The sequence below is a fragment of the Suillus clintonianus genome (genome assembly GCF_016758775.1).
Source record: "Suillus clintonianus strain FC179 chromosome Unknown DEU56scaffold_134, whole genome shotgun sequence".
Taxonomy (NCBI): domain Eukaryota; kingdom Fungi; phylum Basidiomycota; class Agaricomycetes; order Boletales; family Suillaceae; genus Suillus; species Suillus clintonianus.
Genome location: NW_024539358.1, coordinates 83669 through 100745, shown reverse-complemented (window position 1 = coordinate 100745; position 17077 = coordinate 83669). Strand labels below are relative to the sequence as shown.

The 17077-nt window shown below is 48.2% G+C and overlaps 6 protein-coding genes across 6 annotated transcripts; 2 read left to right on the top strand and 4 right to left on the bottom strand.

Moving 5' to 3' along the window:
* Positions 1 to 183: 183 nt before the first annotated feature.
* Positions 184 to 2640, top strand: DEU56DRAFT_918491 (uncharacterized protein; the record flags this gene model as incomplete). Its single annotated transcript, XM_041358128.1, has 8 exons — positions 184 to 375; positions 438 to 757; positions 815 to 937; positions 1000 to 1115; positions 1181 to 1354; positions 1410 to 1678; positions 1756 to 1896; positions 1951 to 2640. 8 exons carry the CDS (start codon positions 184 to 186, stop codon positions 2638 to 2640), a joined length of 2025 nt encoding a protein of 674 aa, XP_041202601.1.
* Positions 2641 to 3682: 1042 nt separating this feature from the next.
* On the bottom strand, positions 3683 to 5616 carry DEU56DRAFT_984497 (uncharacterized protein; the record flags this gene model as incomplete). Its single annotated transcript, XM_041359999.1, has 3 exons — positions 3683 to 4751; positions 5291 to 5493; positions 5548 to 5616. The coding sequence occupies 3 exons, from the start codon at positions 5614 to 5616 to the stop codon at positions 3683 to 3685; spliced, it is 1341 nt and encodes a 446-aa protein (XP_041202600.1).
* Positions 5617 to 5715: 99 nt separating this feature from the next.
* On the bottom strand, positions 5716 to 6584 carry DEU56DRAFT_928636 (uncharacterized protein; the record flags this gene model as incomplete). The annotated part of the gene is made up of 3 exons (XM_041358646.1): positions 5716 to 6066; positions 6107 to 6465; positions 6515 to 6584. 3 exons carry the CDS (start codon positions 6582 to 6584, stop codon positions 5716 to 5718), a joined length of 780 nt encoding a protein of 259 aa, XP_041202599.1.
* Positions 6585 to 12573: 5989 nt separating this feature from the next.
* On the bottom strand, positions 12574 to 13950 carry DEU56DRAFT_894958 (putative casein kinase 1, delta; the record flags this gene model as incomplete). Its single annotated transcript, XM_041356375.1, has 3 exons — positions 13581 to 13950; positions 13248 to 13522; positions 12574 to 13194 (listed from the first exon to the last, which is right to left on the bottom strand). Exons 1-3 carry the CDS (start codon positions 13645 to 13647, stop codon positions 12574 to 12576), a joined length of 963 nt encoding a protein of 320 aa, XP_041202598.1. The 5' UTR covers positions 13648 to 13950.
* DEU56DRAFT_928626 (TPR-like protein) lies at positions 13663 to 15235 on the bottom strand. The gene has a single exon (XM_041358645.1). The coding sequence runs from the start codon at positions 15066 to 15068 to the stop codon at positions 13887 to 13889; it is 1182 nt and encodes a 393-aa protein (XP_041202597.1). The 5' UTR covers positions 15069 to 15235; the 3' UTR covers positions 13663 to 13886.
* Positions 15236 to 16651: 1416 nt separating this feature from the next.
* On the top strand, positions 16652 to 17070 carry DEU56DRAFT_918483 (uncharacterized protein; the record flags this gene model as incomplete). Its single annotated transcript, XM_041358127.1, has 2 exons — positions 16652 to 16809; positions 16869 to 17070. 2 exons carry the CDS (start codon positions 16652 to 16654, stop codon positions 17068 to 17070), a joined length of 360 nt encoding a protein of 119 aa, XP_041202596.1.
* Positions 17071 to 17077: the final 7 nt, after the last annotated feature.

Here is a 17077-nt window from a genome sequence, read left to right as displayed (position 1 = left end):
AACGTGTTGAATATGATCATGTGAACTGATTGTTGATTGTTGAATATAATCTTAATATGGTCATATTAATGTTACACTACCTAAATATGGGATTCAAATCAGTTTGTCGGCCAGCCGCCCTCCTACCGCAAGTACTTGTCAGCTCTATCAAAATTTTCAGCCTTTTTTTTTGACTGAACTACAATGCCTTCTGACTGGACAACTCACTTTAAATATATTCTTGATCATTATCATCAAGGTATTGTGACTGCAGATTCACCACAGGCTCTCAAACGCATGGTGAAGAAAATTCGTAAGGCTATACTTGCAGCCCAAAAGGAACTTGAAGACGATGAAGAGGAAGATGTGCCCCAATTGCCTACTTCTTTGAAAAAGGTAACAAAATTTTATTTGTGTATGTAGATACATTTGATTGATGTGTGAATGCTACATTATAGGAAATCAAACAATACTGTTCCCAAATCATCGCCTACAAGGAAGAGGCCGAGGAACGAGAGGCCGCAAGTCGTCCAAGAGAAGCGTCCTTCTACAAGAAATCACTTACCGAATGGGATGTTGCACAGAGGTTGTTCAAGGAAGAAATAGATAAGTTTGACAAGGATGAGCAGAGAAGGAAAGGTGTCCAACGTTCAATCAAGTATCGGACTGGCCATGCCAGGGAATGGTTTGACAATATGTCTCCTTCACAACAGGAGGAGGTCAAGTTCGCCATGACCAAATGGAATAGGGAGGGGGCACCAGAAGAAAGTCAAGTAGTGTAAGTTTGACTTAAGATTTACCATTGATCTCGTCTAAGATCTTCCTTAAGGTATAGGAAGAACAACCTCAAGAAAACACTTGAAGACTTTTCAGAGCAAATCCGACGTACTATGGGTTGTCGAGTGGTGATGTTCGTTAGCCACAAGAAAAAAGCTAGTCAGACATTGTCTGTCAGTCTGTAAGTGATTGAACTTTCATAATTCTCAAGGCTAACTAGACTAACTAATCACTATGTCTCAGACATGAAACCGACCCTCAAAATGTCAAGAAGAGGTTTTCTGTCAGCTCCAATGGGATCAAGGAGTGGACTGCAACTGGATTTGAATCCTTTGCAGAATGGTCAAAGACCGAGTTTTGTATGTGGCTAATGGGAATTTGAATCTTGCGCGTACTAACACTAATTATTCACTCAAACTAATAGATCCTTCAGATGATCAGGACCTGGAGGGTTCAGACAATGAGGATGCTGGCAATGAAGCTGCTATACCCGAAATTATCCTAGATGATGATGGATATGCCAAACTTCCTAGTCGTGATGGTATTGGCCTTAGGGGCCAACATGAATTGATTAGGGGTATATTTCATGCTTCGTATAGTAAGTTCTTATGTCTTCATATTTGTTAGCATTTGATTGATGCTTTGGTTTGTAGAAGTCTGCACTGGGGGCTCTAGACCTGTGCCTTGGGGTATGATAACTGCTGCCTCGTCCAATTATTTGGAACATGGTTCTGTTCCCACTGCATTTGTGGTCAAAGACCCTTCTCATATGAAAACTGAGGAGGTAAATCGTCTATGGAACCATTGGGAACAAAATTCGGCTGCAAACAAGAAGCTAGTCGTTTTTGTCAAAGCCAAGGATGGTGATGTGCGGGCAAATGTAAGGAATGAAGAAAGAAAGAAGAAGTCTAAGGAGAAAAGAGTAAGCTTACTTGACTCAGACGAAGAAGACAGCGACCGGCTTCCTTCCTTGAACAGCTCTGATTTCACAGAACGTAGAACCCAGCCGGCCGATCACAACCCCAGATGATGTTTCAATCGATGATCGATAGTGCATTCCTCGAATCTCTAAGCAAGAATGAGGACTACCTGGAGCTTATAGATGCCATTAGGGATCTGGCAAAGTTTGCCAAGCAGAAGGTCAGTATAACTTTGAGTGTATCTTAATCTCATAGCTCATAGTTCGTCCAATAGCCAACTTCAGAGGAGAATCCAGATTTGCCTATCTGGGCTAACTGGTCTTGGGGAGAATCTTATCTTCCTGAGGACGTGCATGTGTCTTATGACACTTTGAAGGCTAGCTTGGAAAAGCTACGAACATCTCCAATCTCAGGGGCAGCATCCGCCATGCCAGTGATTCTAGGAATTGGGCTCCTCTATAGGGAGTCTAAACGCGTCATAGAGTATGAGGAAGATGAGGCTGACCCCAATACACCTTTCTACCTACCTGGTTCTGCTTTCGATCTAGAAGTCTTGGTTTCTCTTGATCAAGTTGTTCGGCAGGTCTTGGCCACAGTTGTTGAGCACATAGAGAAGCTGGCAAAAGAGGGACTTGGTGAGGTGCCAGGGGAGGAGGTTGTTTTGACAAAGGGGAAGGAGAAGGCGAAAGCGAAGGAGACACAGGAGGAGGAGCAGCAGCAGCAGGAGCATGAGGAGCAGGAGCAGGAGCAGGAGGAGCAGGAGGAGCAGGAGCAGGAGGAGGAGCAGGAGGAGCAGGAGCAGGAGGAGCAGGAGCAGGAGCAGGAGCAGGAGCAGGAGCAGCAGAAAGGGAGGAAGAGAAGAATGCCCCAAGCTTCGACCAGTGAGTCTAAGAAGCCTAGGATTGAGCCTGAAGTCCGCAGATCAGGCAGGACAAGGCAACCTTCTAAGAGAGCCCAGAACTGATCTTATATACTCCTTTGTCTTCATTGCTGATCAATTTTGTACAACAAATATATCTACTTGTCAAGACTTGGATGAGAATTGAACCATTAGCTCCTACATACATAGACGAAAAAGGCCAGTATACTAATGAAAAGTGATAATTTAAAAGCTCTACACTGGCCAGCCATGTTCCTACGCATGTAGAACCAGGCTGGCCAGTTTGCTAGTGACATATAAGCAAACTGGCCAGCCATGGTCTTACACACGTGGAACCATGCTGGCCGGTTTGCTAGTCAAATATTAGCAAACTGGCCAGCCATGGTCTTACACACATGGAACTGTGCTGGCCGGTTTGCTAGTCATATATTAGCAAACTGGCCAGCCATGCTCTTACACATGTAGGACCAAGCTGGCCGGTTTGCTTGTGAAATATAAGCAAACTGGCCAGCCATGGTCTTACACATGTGGAACCATGCTGGCCGGTCTGCTAGTGAAATATAAGCAAACTGGCCAGCCATGGTCTTACATATGTGGAACCAGGCTGGCCGGTTTGCTTGTGAAATATAAGCAAACTGGCCAGCCATGGTCTTACACATGTGGAACCATGCTGGCCGGTCTGCTAGTGAAACATAAGCAAACCGGCCAGCCATGTTCCTACATATGTATATACAGACTGGCAGGTTCACCAATGACTACATATACTAGCCAGCCTGATCCTATGGTTAGTACACTCAATGGCCAGTATATTAACTTAAGGACTATGAACTGGCCAGCCATGCTCCTACCCACGTAGATACAAGCTGGCCAGTCTACTAATGAAATCAGACTGCAGTAGATATATTCTACATATACCAGCCAGCTTGATCTTATGGCTAGTATATGTCATATGATATATCGGCCGGCACTCATTCTACATACAAGACAAAAGAGATGGTTATAGTATTATAGACTGGCCGGCACTGATACTACATACAAGAGATTGGCCTATAATACCTCGGCCAGCACCAATCCTACATGAAATAATGATACTGAAGTGATAATAAGATAGTACACCGGCCAGCACTTATCCTACATGCACCGGCCGCGGACTGGCTAGCCATGATTCTACGACCTTTTGGCACATCCGGGGCAGGGGTTCTACATGAAAAATGACTGAAGGGTCTGTACTGCACGAGAAAGCGTCCATGGCAAGTGAAGCTGTGGCCATCCTGACGACATCAAATAGGTGTGGAGAAGGCGATAGTATAGTAACATGCTGATCTAAGAATTTCAATGCAGTTTGATAGGCAAGCAATGCAGAGTCATGGTTCGTGTTTTCGGCAGAGGTGGCCCATGACTTGGCGGTAGTAAGATCCCTACGAGAGACTGCATGGGATAGGTAGGAGAGTTGCACATACAGCCTAAATGCTTCATCCAGGTCAGACGGGACGCCACACTGCTCGAATCTGGTTTTAAGGCTGTTTGCAAGATCGTTGAGAGACCATGATCGATGAGAATGACCGGGGGGACGAAGGAGTAGTGCAGCCTGATGGAGCTCGATGGCCTCATCAAGGTCAGACGGGACGCCCCGCTGCTCGAATCCGTTTTGAAGGCTGAGGGCAAGATTGTTGAGAGTCGTCGATCGATGAGAATGACCGGGGGGAAGAAGGAGTAGTGCAGCCTGATAGAGCTCGATGGTCTCATCAAGGTCAGACGGGACGCCCCGCTGCTCGAATCTGTTGTGAAGGCTGAGGGCAAGATTGTTGAGAGTCGTCGATCGATGAGAATGACCGGGGGGAAGAAGGAGTAGTGCAGCCTGATAGAGCTCGATGGTCTCATCAAGGTCAGACGGGACGCCCCGCTGCTCGAATCTGTTTTGAATGCTGAGGGCAAGATTGTTGAGAGTCATCGATCGATCAGAATGACCGAGGGGACGAAGGAGTAGTGCAGCCTGGTGGAGCTCGATGGCCTCATCAAGGTCAGACGGGACGCCCCGATGCTCGAATCTGTTTCGAAGGCTAGAGGCAAGACTGTTGAGAGTAATCGATCGACAAGAATGACCGGGGGGACGAAGGAGTAGTGCAGCCTGATGGAGCTCAATGGCCTCATCAAGGTCAGACGGGACGCCCCGCTGCTCGAATCTGTTTTGAAGGCTGAGGGCAAGATTGTTGAAAGTCGTCGATCGATGAGAATGACCGGGGGGAAGAAGGAGTAGTTAGTGTTGCCGCAGGTTTGGCTAGCGCCGGCTAAAGCCGGTTCTGATTCACCGGTTTAACCGGAACTTCAAAGTCAGACTGCTTACATAATATCAACTCGGTCCGGCTGATGCAACCACGGTAAGCGGCTTTAAACTGGCTCAGACTGATAATTTTAGCTTGATTTAAATTTAGAAATACAAATTTACAATTAATTAAAAATAGATTACAATGTAAGATTATCGAAGATCAAACTATCTACGCACGATCGATAAGCGCTAAATGGCCCCCCAAGATCCAGTGAGTCGTTATTTCGTTAGCGTGTGATCAAAAACTAATGAAAAGTAGGAAATGTGCTGCGTTTCTCCCCCACGGCAGCTACATGAGCCACGCGCGACGAAGAAACGCAGCAAAAGAGCACGGGTACCATGGAGGACGAGGTGGCGGCGTTGGATCTTGAAGATGAAGGGTATGGGGATCATTGCAGGTGGTAGAACCGGGTGCTAATATTTTTGATGTAGGGGGTAGAAGAGACGCAGACAGAAGGCGGTAGCGGAGCTGGATGTTCAATTGGCTGAGGATCAGGATGGATGCCGTTGATGATGGTTAGACTGGGAATACTCTCTTTGAATTTATCGGCGGCTTCGCTATACCGCCCGTTCTCGAAAGCAATCATTCCAAGCTGCACACGTAGATATCTCTGAGGATTACATTTGAGAATGAGAAAACACATAAGTGCTGACATAAAACTCACGTTGACAACGCTGCACGGAAGTGAATCTGAGTGTTGGTAAGCAGTAGCGAGGTCTCCAACTCGCCGCATTGCATCTTCGTGGCGACTGGAATTGAAAAGTGCAACAGGGTCAAGCCTCAAGCCTAAATAGCAAGGCGTATACAAGAACATAGGGATAGTTGACCGGCATTAAGGAGGAGTAGGAGCAGGTCTATCTTGCGAGCGAGCGGGAGATGTGGTTGGCTTCATTGGTGGAGAGCCTGCTGCTGGGTTCATGACCTGGGAAGGTTTTCCTCGTGATGGAGGAGTCGAGGAACGGTGGGAGTCGAGAATCATCCGGTCATCGGATGGCGAAGGGACATTTGATGCAGAGGGGACAGTGTGGCAATGGGAGGAAGTGCGATAGGGGCAGATGGACCAGTATGCGATGCATGGCCAATGGGGCGGGGATGAGGCGGAAACACCACAGCTAGCTGGTAACGTAGTGAGACTCAGTATGACGCGACTCGGGGGAATGCGAGGGTTGGGTACGGAAGGGAACTGCTCGGTGGTAGCACTCTGGCCATTTTCATCAGCCTACTCCGTGGCCTCCTTGATCGTAGTGAGACTCAGTATGACGCGACTCGGGGGAATGCAAGGGTTGGGTACGGAAGGGTATAGGCGATGGTCGCGACGAAGGTATGGGAGTGCGTCGTCCACCTGATGGAGATGACACGCTGCGCTTGCCACCATCCACCCGAGATCGCTTCGTGTCCATTTCATCTGCGACTGGGCTAAGAGGACGCTTAAGGGATCCTGAAATTTCAAGAGGTGAAGGACGGCTGCGCGAAGAAGAAGAGAACAGATCCGCGGTCGGTGGGGTGGGGTGTTGCGAGAATTGAAGAAGTGTGTCTATGCCTTCGTCATAGTCATCATCCACAACACGTGAAGGTGGACAGGCTGCAACGACCTGCTTTCAGAGCAGACGAAAAATGAAACGTGCTCGAACACGGGGACGCTGGAGTGGGTGTGAGTGGCGACATAGGAGGGAGCGGTAATGTGACCCACGGTGCAACCATCTTGACATTGAGAATGAGGGGTCAAAATGTGACTGTGTATGTTACCTTAAGTGCGTCTTGAAGCGCGGGCATCAGCTAGTGCCCGTTGGGGCTTCGTTGGTGGTGGCGGTCGTGGGTGCTCGCCTACTCTCGTCAGGTTATCCGCCAGCACTAAGGAAGAACGCACTGGATCCGATACGAGCAAGCAGGCTTGCAGCACCCAAGAATGCATATGCAAGGAACTGTGCGTGCAGAAGGGTTTTTCAGGAACTGGGGCCAAAGGCAGTTGACTTAGGAGGGCTCCTGTGCGAGAACGAATATGTGAGTAAGGCATTGAAAGAAAATAGAGGACGAAAGCAGGGTCAAGCAGGTCGGCATCATGAAATCGCTGAGAAAGCTGAGAGGAAACATAAATCCATAGTCAAAAAGTCAGTTCGATGACAAAAGCAGCAGCGGCATGCGTAAGACGACAGGAATCGTAAAAGTAGCAGTAAACATGAGCAGGCAAGAATTAGTCGACGGCAAGAGATATGTCAGGAACATCATCTGGAACATCATCACATTCGTCCTCTGCGATGACTCTGAGAAGGACCTCATAATCGTGACTGCCAGACGTAGTTCCGCTTCCGGCGGATACTAGTAGATCGTCGGAGCCACATATCAAGAGATCTTCACGGCCCACGCCCGTGACGCACATCAAGTGATACTCCATGTCATTCTGGGACGCTGCCCAGCCCTTGGTAAAGTGAAGTCGGTCCTTTTTCAGCGTGAATTTCACGATCTGTAGGACTTCCATCAAGTACGGGCTGAGACGATTGCGCTTCTTTGTATAAGTGTCACTGCTGGAGGAGAATACGCGCTCGCACGGAACGGAGGAGGCTTGGATTGGCAGAAAGTCCATTGCGAGTTTGTAGATTGTCGGAAACATGGGTTTCGAAACCTAGCCCACCATTGATGCCTCGTCATCAATTAAACATATTACAGAAACAAGGGATCTTACCGTCCAAAAAGATAGTACAGTGGCTCAAAAAAGTGTCCGAATGTTTGTGTGATTTTGAGTAATTGGATCATAGCAAGCCAGCACCTAAATATAACATATTGGTATAGGGACATGTCTGAAAGCCCTACATCATGGCTCGAATCTGAGCTATGTAGCGTGGGAACAAACCCTTATATGGGCAAGATATGGTAATTCTATTCTTATGACTCATTCGGACACTTTTTTGACTTTGTGTCAAACCAATCTTATTGTATGATTCTAGTACTTTGTGTTGCCTCCCTTGGCTTTAATAACTGCTGCAACCCTTCTAGGCATACTTTCTATCAATTTCTGACACTCCTCTTTGGCAATTTTTTCCCATTCTACTGCAACTCTCTCCCATAGTTCAAATAGCCCCTTTGGAGGATCTTGATAGGCAGCAAGTAGTCTCTTGAGTAATTCCCAGAGATGTTCAATGGGATTGAGGTCTGGGACTGTGCTGGCCATAATAAAACATTGATGTCATGGTCTTCAAACCATTTTGTGGCCAGCTTTGAGGTATGCTTGGGGTCATTATCTTGTTGAAAGATAATGTCTTCTTCATCAATTCCTGACTCCTGCATGCTTTTGAGTAGACACTCCTCTAGGATGGAGATGTACTGCTCTGCATTCATCCTTCCCTCCACCTCACAGAGAATCCCAACACCATTCCACCCCATGCAGCCCCATACCATCAAGTTTCCTCCTCCAAACTTGAGTGTACCTTTGATTTCTCTGTCCCCTAGTGGTTCTCCTGCCTTTTTCCACACATACTCCTGACCATCTGACCCCAATCTGTTGATTTTAGACTCATCTGACCAAATGACCCTCTTCCAATCCTCAACAGTCCAATGCTGGTGCTTTAAAGCAAAGGCTAGTCTCTTCTTCCTGTGAGTTGCTGAGAGAAGAGGTTTCTTTTTCTTAGTTACAGCCTTGAGATTGGCTGCCTTGAGGGTGTTTCTGATTGTTTGGGTGGAGACAGGAGTAGAGATAATGGAATTGATGAACTTGGTGGCTTGTACAGCATTTGAAGCCTTGCCAGACAGAATTTGATGAACAACAGCTCTTTTGTTCTGTGGGGTAAGCTTAGGAGGACATCCCATTTTGACATTTTCCTTATCTGGTATGTTCTGCTTTATAACTGTAGCAATAGTAGACTTGCCAAGACCAGTTTTGGAAGCAATGTTCCTGATAGATAAACCAGAGGTAGAGAGAACAAGGATATTATCCTTTTGAGTAGAGGAGATGGGCTTCATGATGAGTATGTTAAATTTCATGATCTTATGTGGGTTTATATATTCAAATAATATTAAAATCAGACCATATTATTATTATGGTACCACTTTCATTAAGATTATTATGTATGAATGGTCTTATTTTGTGATTTTAATATAAAGTCAAAAAAGTGTCCGAATGAGTCATAAGAATAGAATTACCATATCTTGCCCATATAAGGGTTTGTTCCCACGCTACATAGCTCAGATTCGAGCCATGATGTAGGGCTTTCAGACATGTCCCTATACCAATATGTTATATTTAGGTGCTGGCTTGCTATGATCCAATTACTCAAAATCACACAAACATTCGGACACTTTTTTGAGCCACTGTATATCTGTACCCGCGGGGCTAAGAACACCGGTGCTATAAGCATTGAACTCATCTTCGACCGATTGGGGGCCACCCTGGCGATGCGGCAGTATATTGATCTCAGGAAGTCCGTAGATTGTCGAGCCTAATGTTGCAGGACGTGGCTGACGAATCAACTGATTGGATGGTGCGGAGACATTTGTCGTCCTCTGGTTCTGCATCTGTGGGACGTATCAGCCCACATTTTGCTGTTATTACCGTCGGGCAGACATACCAGTTTGAGAATGTAGTCTTTTGCCTCTTTGATTCGTGGGGCTTCCCAATTATCGTTCATCCATGACATGCGTCTGGTGGGATCCACGACTGTGCGCAACAATGAGAATTTACCTTTACAAAAACATGCGAGACTTACACATCGCAACAGCATACGCTCCCGTGAGGGACATTCGGTCATCGTACTTAGCTGCCCAAGTTAAACCTATGTCAACCAAAGGGGCACAATGCGGAACAAGGTCCGCCACAAGCTTCCACCTTTGGATCAACCCTTCGAAGGCCGGAATGGTGTTGCCCAGTAGAGGACTGGTTTCGCCGGACATGCATTGTTGAGCGTGGTGCGGTGCCTAATGTAGAACAGTAAATACGATATTGAATTAAGATAAATTAAAATGTACCTCTAGAATAACCTCGAGATCCTGCAGGACTTGCCAATTCATGGGGCTCAGTTTATGGTGGACTATGGTGCGTTGAGTGGGAAGATCAATCCAATGGTCGATAGCCTAGGCAAGCGTTAGGTGATGCGAAAAATTTAGGGAGACAAAATGTTACCTGTCGCAGGATTCTCAAACGATTGAGCATGACGTACGTTGAATCCCAACGAGTAGGCTCGTCACATAGCAACTCGACAAGTGGAAGGGCCATACGCTCATTGTTGTCGTTTACAAACCATCCCTCTGCATTGCCAGAAGTGATGGCAGCTCGAAAGCTATCGCGGCGCTGGCCTGATGCACGGATTGCACGGACGATGGTTCTGGCCCGATCGATCACTTTACTTTGCAGTGTCTCGATATACTCCACCTTCTTGAAAGTGTAAGGGCCAGCTACGAACGTGTCATCCAAACACGAAAGGTCTACAGTAGAGTATTCATCAAGAATGTGTTGGACACATATGTTCACTATGTGAGGGAAACACGGAATTCGGTGATTGATCGCGTCGAATTCGATCCCATCTTTCCGCAATAAATGTGAGAGTTCGTCCATCGCGGTCCTGTTGTTACTGGCATTGTCCAATGTGAAGTGTCCGACCTAAACGAAGTCAGAGCATGCGATGATGTACAACGAGACACTGACATTGTGTTTTACTTCAGCACGATCAATCAGCTTCAACATGGTTGAACCGAGTACCTTCCCGGTATGACTACCAGGGATATGATGAAAGGCGATGAGAGCGGCCTTCAGAATCAGTCTCGAGTTCCCGATTTCTTTCGCGATCCAATGGGCGGTCATAGCAAGGAAGGGACGAAGCTTGGCATCAGCCCAGAGATCAGAGGTGAACGAAATTCGTCCTTGGGCGGTCTACAAGATATCAAAAACTATATGCAAATGATAGCTGTACACTTACAGCGAGGTCAAGTTTAATTACTGTAAAGTATTCATGCCAAGCGTCAATGATCAGTTGCCGGAACTTTGAACGATGGGGGATATCGGACTCCTTTAGGTCTTGCCGCAAGAGGCAGAGCAGCCGGCGGAACTCGGGACACTCGACAACACTAATCGGCTAGAGATAGACGTTAATGAGAGTACACAAATGGTAGACAGTACGCACCTGATCGTCAGCCACGATAAACCTCACAATGTGTTTATGCATCTCCTCGATGGAGAAGCTTGGCAAGTCTGAAACTTCTGACCTTCCGACAATCAGCTGCAAACTACCATCGCCGCGACTGGGGGGAGGGCCAAGCGTCTCGATTGTGCAAGTGGGAACTTTGAGTCGTTCCAGCATCTCGGCGAAGGTCCAGCCTTCATTAAGGCGAGTCCCTACAGTATGTATGCCGATTGGCCATTGCTGCTTCTCGGACTCCTGGAGATAAAGTTCGATATGAACCTTGTATATATGGGCACGGAGAGGACTGTTGCTCGTGGATGGACCATAAACCGCAAGGGGACAGGATGAGTCGGCCTTATGGTAATCCCTGGTAAAGGGGGTGAGAAAGAGCAGAAAGACTCTCAAATGTCACTCACTCGCACGGCACACAAATTCGCTCGCCAGTATCTGAGTTCTTCCTGAAGAAAAACTGGATATCAGCAGTAGTCTTGAGGCCTCGTTTTCTCGTGGCCAAGGGATTTGTGGCGAGAGTGCTAGTCGCGGTATGTAGTGGACTCAGGTTTGCATTCACGTCGGCTATGACTTCAGGCGGGTTGGCATCATCTTCACTGCCGCCGCTGACGTTATCTATGTCGATATACTCGCCATCATCTGGATGAGCTGCGTTGTCCGCCCGGAATCGGTGAGGAAGTTGTCGTTGTCTCCTAGGGCGGTGAAGAGTAGTAGCGATTGCAGCTGCTGCAGTGGTAGTTGCAGCAGGAACAGGTGCGGCAGGTCCAGAAGGAGTAGCCGCATGAGCGACATGTATGGAAGGTGCAGGAGGAACAGGTAAGGAAGACGCAGGAGTAACAGGAACGGGTGCAGCAGGAGCGATAGGTATGGAAGGCGCAAGAGCGACAAGTACGGGAGCAGGAGGAGTCTCCTCAACCTGGGGGATATTGGTGTTTTTGCGACGACGGCCGCCACGACGTTGCATGTTAGTAGTGTTGGATGCTGGAGATGCAACGACAGACTCACCTATCTTTATATACTTTCATTCTGGGGAGACCCAGGAAAATACCGATGTGCACGATGGCACAGAATCAAGGTGCATTAGGTGTAATCTCCATGTGGAGAACGCGAGTAGATACATTAAGATGATATTGAGGGTGATTCCTGCTGAGGAGTGGGAGTCTGGGAGAGATCGGATGATTGAATGATAGTGTTGGTTGCGATTCTTGACTCAGGGAATGATCAAGATAAAGTTGAAGTTCAATCAAGCGTGGGTGATAACATTGAAAGGGCATCTATCTCAGTATCGTGGCATGTGGGAGTTAATACGGGAATTATGCAGCATGCGCACAGACCATGTACAATATACACATATGTAGATATACTCTCACATGAGTCACATCATATCAAAAAACAAGCGCACTGCGCAGATAAGTAGTACTGAAAAAAGAAGAATAAGAAGTAGACTATAGAACTCTTTTCTTCATTCGACGCGAGACAGGAGTAGGTGCAGGCATTACGGTACCATTGCGCGGACGTAACCTTGCAAACGATGAGTTCATAAATCAATATGTAAAGATAAACGAAACTACTTACACACGAGTTGATTTACGAACAGGCGTCTTCGGCTGACATAGGGGCACCGATTCAGAGACTTGAGAACGTTGAGGGGAGGGTGCAGCGTGACAATTGAAATCCAGGGAGTGCATAGCTGGTGCGGGCCCTGCAGTGCGAAGATCGTGAAGGAAAGAACGAAGATGGTCATAATCGGGATCCTCTGAAAATGAGAGAGAGCGCGAGTAGACGAGAATATTTGCAAATGCAGCAGGAATTCCACCACATAAATCAGCAATGCTGGTATCGCCTTTGCGCTCGAGTATGACGGAGCTGGACAGCCTCTCATGGTCACTATTTAACCATGGAAGGGAGCCGCGCAAGAAATATATTAGCATGTAAGCAAGTGATTCGAGATCGTCACGACGACCCGGCTCCAATCCCAAGTGATTGTTGATTGAAGCAAAGGCGGGGGTGCCTGTGAGATGTCGACCTCGGCGAAACGGGATGTGGGATTTGGTTGCATTGTTCCAGTACTTCTTCGCGATACCGAAATCGATGATATAGGTAGTTTGTCTTGAATGGTCCACTAAGACGTTATGCGGTTTGATATCCCCATGAACAATGTCATGTGAGTGAATATACTCGAGACGCGACAGCTGGAAAATATATTAGTATCTGCAGTAGCGAACAACAAATTGATAAACGGTACCAGCTGGTCTCCTAAATTAACAACAGTTTGAAGGCTAAATTTGTGGTTGCATGCAATGAAGAGATCGTATAGTGACGGCCCGAGGAGGTCGAGAGCCAAGGCGTAATGTGTTGACTCCCTGCCAAACCAAAGGGCGCGGGGAATCCCAACTCCACCTTCAAGTTGCTTGAGAATCTCATGCTCATGCTCCACAGAAGATGGTTTGTTGGTGACTGGCTCGAGTTTGATAGCAACAATGTCATCATTGAGGAAGTTCTGCGCACGGTACACAACAGCTAGTAACATTAATGTATGTTGAAAACCTGAATTTGAATCAATATCATATGAACGCACCATATGAACCAGACCCCAAAATATCTTCCAGCCTAAATCTACCATCAATGCGATTCGGGGCCTTCATGCTTTACAACAGGACTGAATATTGCAGTGAGGGATTGAACAATGAAATTGAATGAATGGACAACGAGTCAACGACGCACAGAAAGAAGATAGTTCAACTTCCACGTGACTGAAGCCGACTGCAACCAGCTTGAACCAGCTCGAGTCGATGTTGCTGGAGTCATGGCTTGTAGCCGATTCACACAGCTAACAGGTCAAACCAAGCTGGACAAAGTGGTTCAGCTTACGGGAATAGCCGAACTACAGGTGTAGCTGGTAAAAGCCGAACCCGGGCTGGGCCGAGCCGAGTGGTGACATAACTAGGAGTAGTGCAGCCTGATAGAGCTCGATGGTCTCATCAAGGTCAGACGGGACGCCCCGCTGCTCGAATCTGCTTTGAAGGCTAGAGGCAAGATTGTTGAGAGTCGTCGATCGATCAGAATGACCGGGGGGACGAAGGAGTAGTGCAGCCTGATAGAGCCCGATGGTCTCATCGAGGTCAGACGAGACGCCCCGCTGCTCGAATCTGTTTCGAAGGCTAGAGGCAAGATTGTTGAGAGTCATCAATCGATGAGAATGACCGGGGGGACGAAGGAGTAGTGCAGCCTGATGGAGCTCGATGACCTCATCAAGGTCAGACGGGACGCCCCGCTGCTCGAATCTGTTTTGAAGGCTGAGGGCAAGATTGTTGAGAGTCATCGATCGACGAAAATGACCGGGGGGAAGAAGGAGTAGTGCAGCCTGATTGAGCTCGACGGCCTCATCAAGGTCAGATGGGACGCCCCGCTGCTCGAATCTGTTTCGAAGGCTGAGGGCAAGATTGTTGAGAGTCATCGATCGATCAGCATGACCGGGGGGAAGAAGGAGTAGTGCAGCCTGATAGAGCTCGATGGTCTCATCAAGGTCAGATGGGACGCCCCGCTGCTCGAATCTGTTTTGAAGACTAAAGGCAAGATTGCTGAGAGTCATCGATCGATCAGAATGACCGAGGGGACGAAGGAGTAGTGCAGCCTGATGGAGCTCGACGGCCTCATCAAGGTCAGACGGGACGCCCCGCTGCTCGAATCTGTTTTGAATGCTGAGGGCAAGATTGTTGAGAGTCATCGATCGATCAGAATGACCGGGGGGACGAAGGAGTAGTGCAGCCTGATGGAGCTCGATGACCTCATCAAGGTCAGACGGGACGCCCCGATGCTCGAATCTGTTTTGAAGGCTGAGGGCAAGATTGTTGAGAGTCATCGATCGATGAGAATGACCGGGGGGAAGAAGGAGTAGTGCAGCCTGATAGAGCTCGATGGCCTCATCAAGGTCAGACGGGGCGCCCCGCTGCTCGAATCTGTTTTGAAGGCTGAGGGCAAGACTGTTGAGAAACGCTGATAGATCAGAATGACCGGGGGGACAGCTCTGCAAGGCCACTCGACACTCTTGCACCCTGTCTGCCATGCTGTTATTATCAAGTTACACTGGACTGTCACTGGTCAAGAACACAGGGAGGATGAAGCTGAAGAGCGTAATTGGGCGAAGATGACACTGTGCCTTTCATGAGTACAAAATCCAGGTGGATATGTTTGAATTGTAATACACACGCACATAGAAATTCGAGCACTGAAACCTGGAGAGTAAATGGTTCAGTGAGCGCTGAAGTTGTATATGTAGTAAGAACTAGTACCAAGTACTAAGGCTGTGGCATTAGTGAATTCACGATTACAGCCGTGTGAACTATAGAAGAATGCAGGAAAAGGCAGTGAGATGACGCGAACACTGAGCAGAATATTGTAGGAAGAAGGGTTTCGCATCAGGAAATTCACCGTCGCAGCACAGGCTTACATCAGCCTTCCCGAAAGGGAATAGGCGCGTGCTGTGCTGGCGGGGAGCGGGAGGACGACTTGTCAGCGCGTTCGAGGACGAACGAACGGTCCGACACGTTCGAAACGAAGGGCCATTGACGGGCGGCTGCGCCGGGCACGTATTGGCGCGGTTTATGTGGATCTGGGCAGGCTGGGAGGCTGGAGGCAGCGGAGGGAAGGACGAGCGTGGCATCAGTTCAAGTTTGGGTTGACGTGTTGACGAGGTGAGAGCCGAACTTGAGTGCCAGAAAGGGCCAAGCGAGCTGATGCCGTCAAAGAACCGTAAATTTCCCACAGAAACCGCAAATTTCTCGACCCGCAGCTGTCTGCTTGGTCTCTTTTTCTCGCAGGCGCGCCAGCCAAACCCAAGGTACGAAGTGTTCCCGCCTGAAAACTTCACGGTCTCGAGATTTACCGTCCTATGTACCTAGGGTGACATACTGCCACGCGTGGCTCATTTTGGCACACCGTCTCCGTGTTTGTGGGCGAGGTTGCCATTCTGCGGCGGAGGTCTCCGCGTTTGGCATCGATGACCTCAGGAAAATGGTTGACTGGTGATGCCGCTTGTTCGTGTGCTGTTGTCACCGTTGCGCTAGTGCACATCGACGAGACTCTCAACTACTGGCTACCATCTGCCCTGGAGCCGAATACTTCTTGCTTTATTCCTTCCTAGGTGAACAATCCGCTCAAGCTCGTCCTATCTGGTGTTCTTAATATTTACCCTTCCTCCCTCTTCTATCCGCTCAAGCTCGTCCTATCTGGTGTTCTTAATGTTCACCCTTCCTCCCTCTTGTTCTATCCCTCGCCTACTGCCTTCTCCACTCAAGCTCGTCCTATCCGGTGTTCTTAATATTTACCCGTCGCCCCACTGCCTTCTCCGCCTCGAGCTCGTCCTATCTGGTGTTCTTAATATTTACCCATCGCCTACTGCCTTCTTCCTCTCATCCCTCGCATACTGCCTTCTCCGCTCATCCTCATCCTATCTGGTGTTCTTAATATTTGCTCACCTACTGCCTTCTCCACCTCGAGCTCGTCCTGCCTTTTTTTTTAAAAAATATTTACCCATCGCCTACCGCCTTCTCCGCTCATCCCTCGCCTACTGCCTTCTCCACCCAGTCCTATCTGGTGTTCTTAATATTTACCCATGTTCTATCCCTCGCCTCCTGGATCTCTCCCTCCATGTTCTATCCCTCGCCTCCTGGATCTCCCTCCGAACCTCCACCTGCATCTATCGCTGGTGTGAAATGCCCAGCTGCCATTAGCGCAAGGAGGACTGGGCTTGAGGTCCCCCCCCCGCCATTGCCGAGTCACTATATCATTGCTCGAAGACCAAGTGAGTGAGTTCGTGGCCTGAACACGTTGTTGTATTACCCCTCACCTTTACTCTAGTCTACAGGAACTCGCGTTCATGCTGTGTCAAGCCTACGCTTCTCGAGCCTGCGCTGTGCTATATTCTGGCATTCACGCTGTGTCATGCTTACGCTCGAACTACGCATTCTTATCTCAATTATGGTGTTTTGTGTTCACGCTGTGTCAAGCCTACGCTCGAGCTACGTGTTCTTGTGGCGTTCACACTGTGTCACGCCCGAAGACCTTAGAATCCTT

What these genes read in the sequence shown, in the direction of transcription:
- DEU56DRAFT_928626 (XM_041358645.1), bottom strand. Translation starts at nt 15,068, where the DNA reads ATGGCAGACAGGGTGCAAGAGTGTCGAGTGGCCTTGCAGAGCTGTCCC.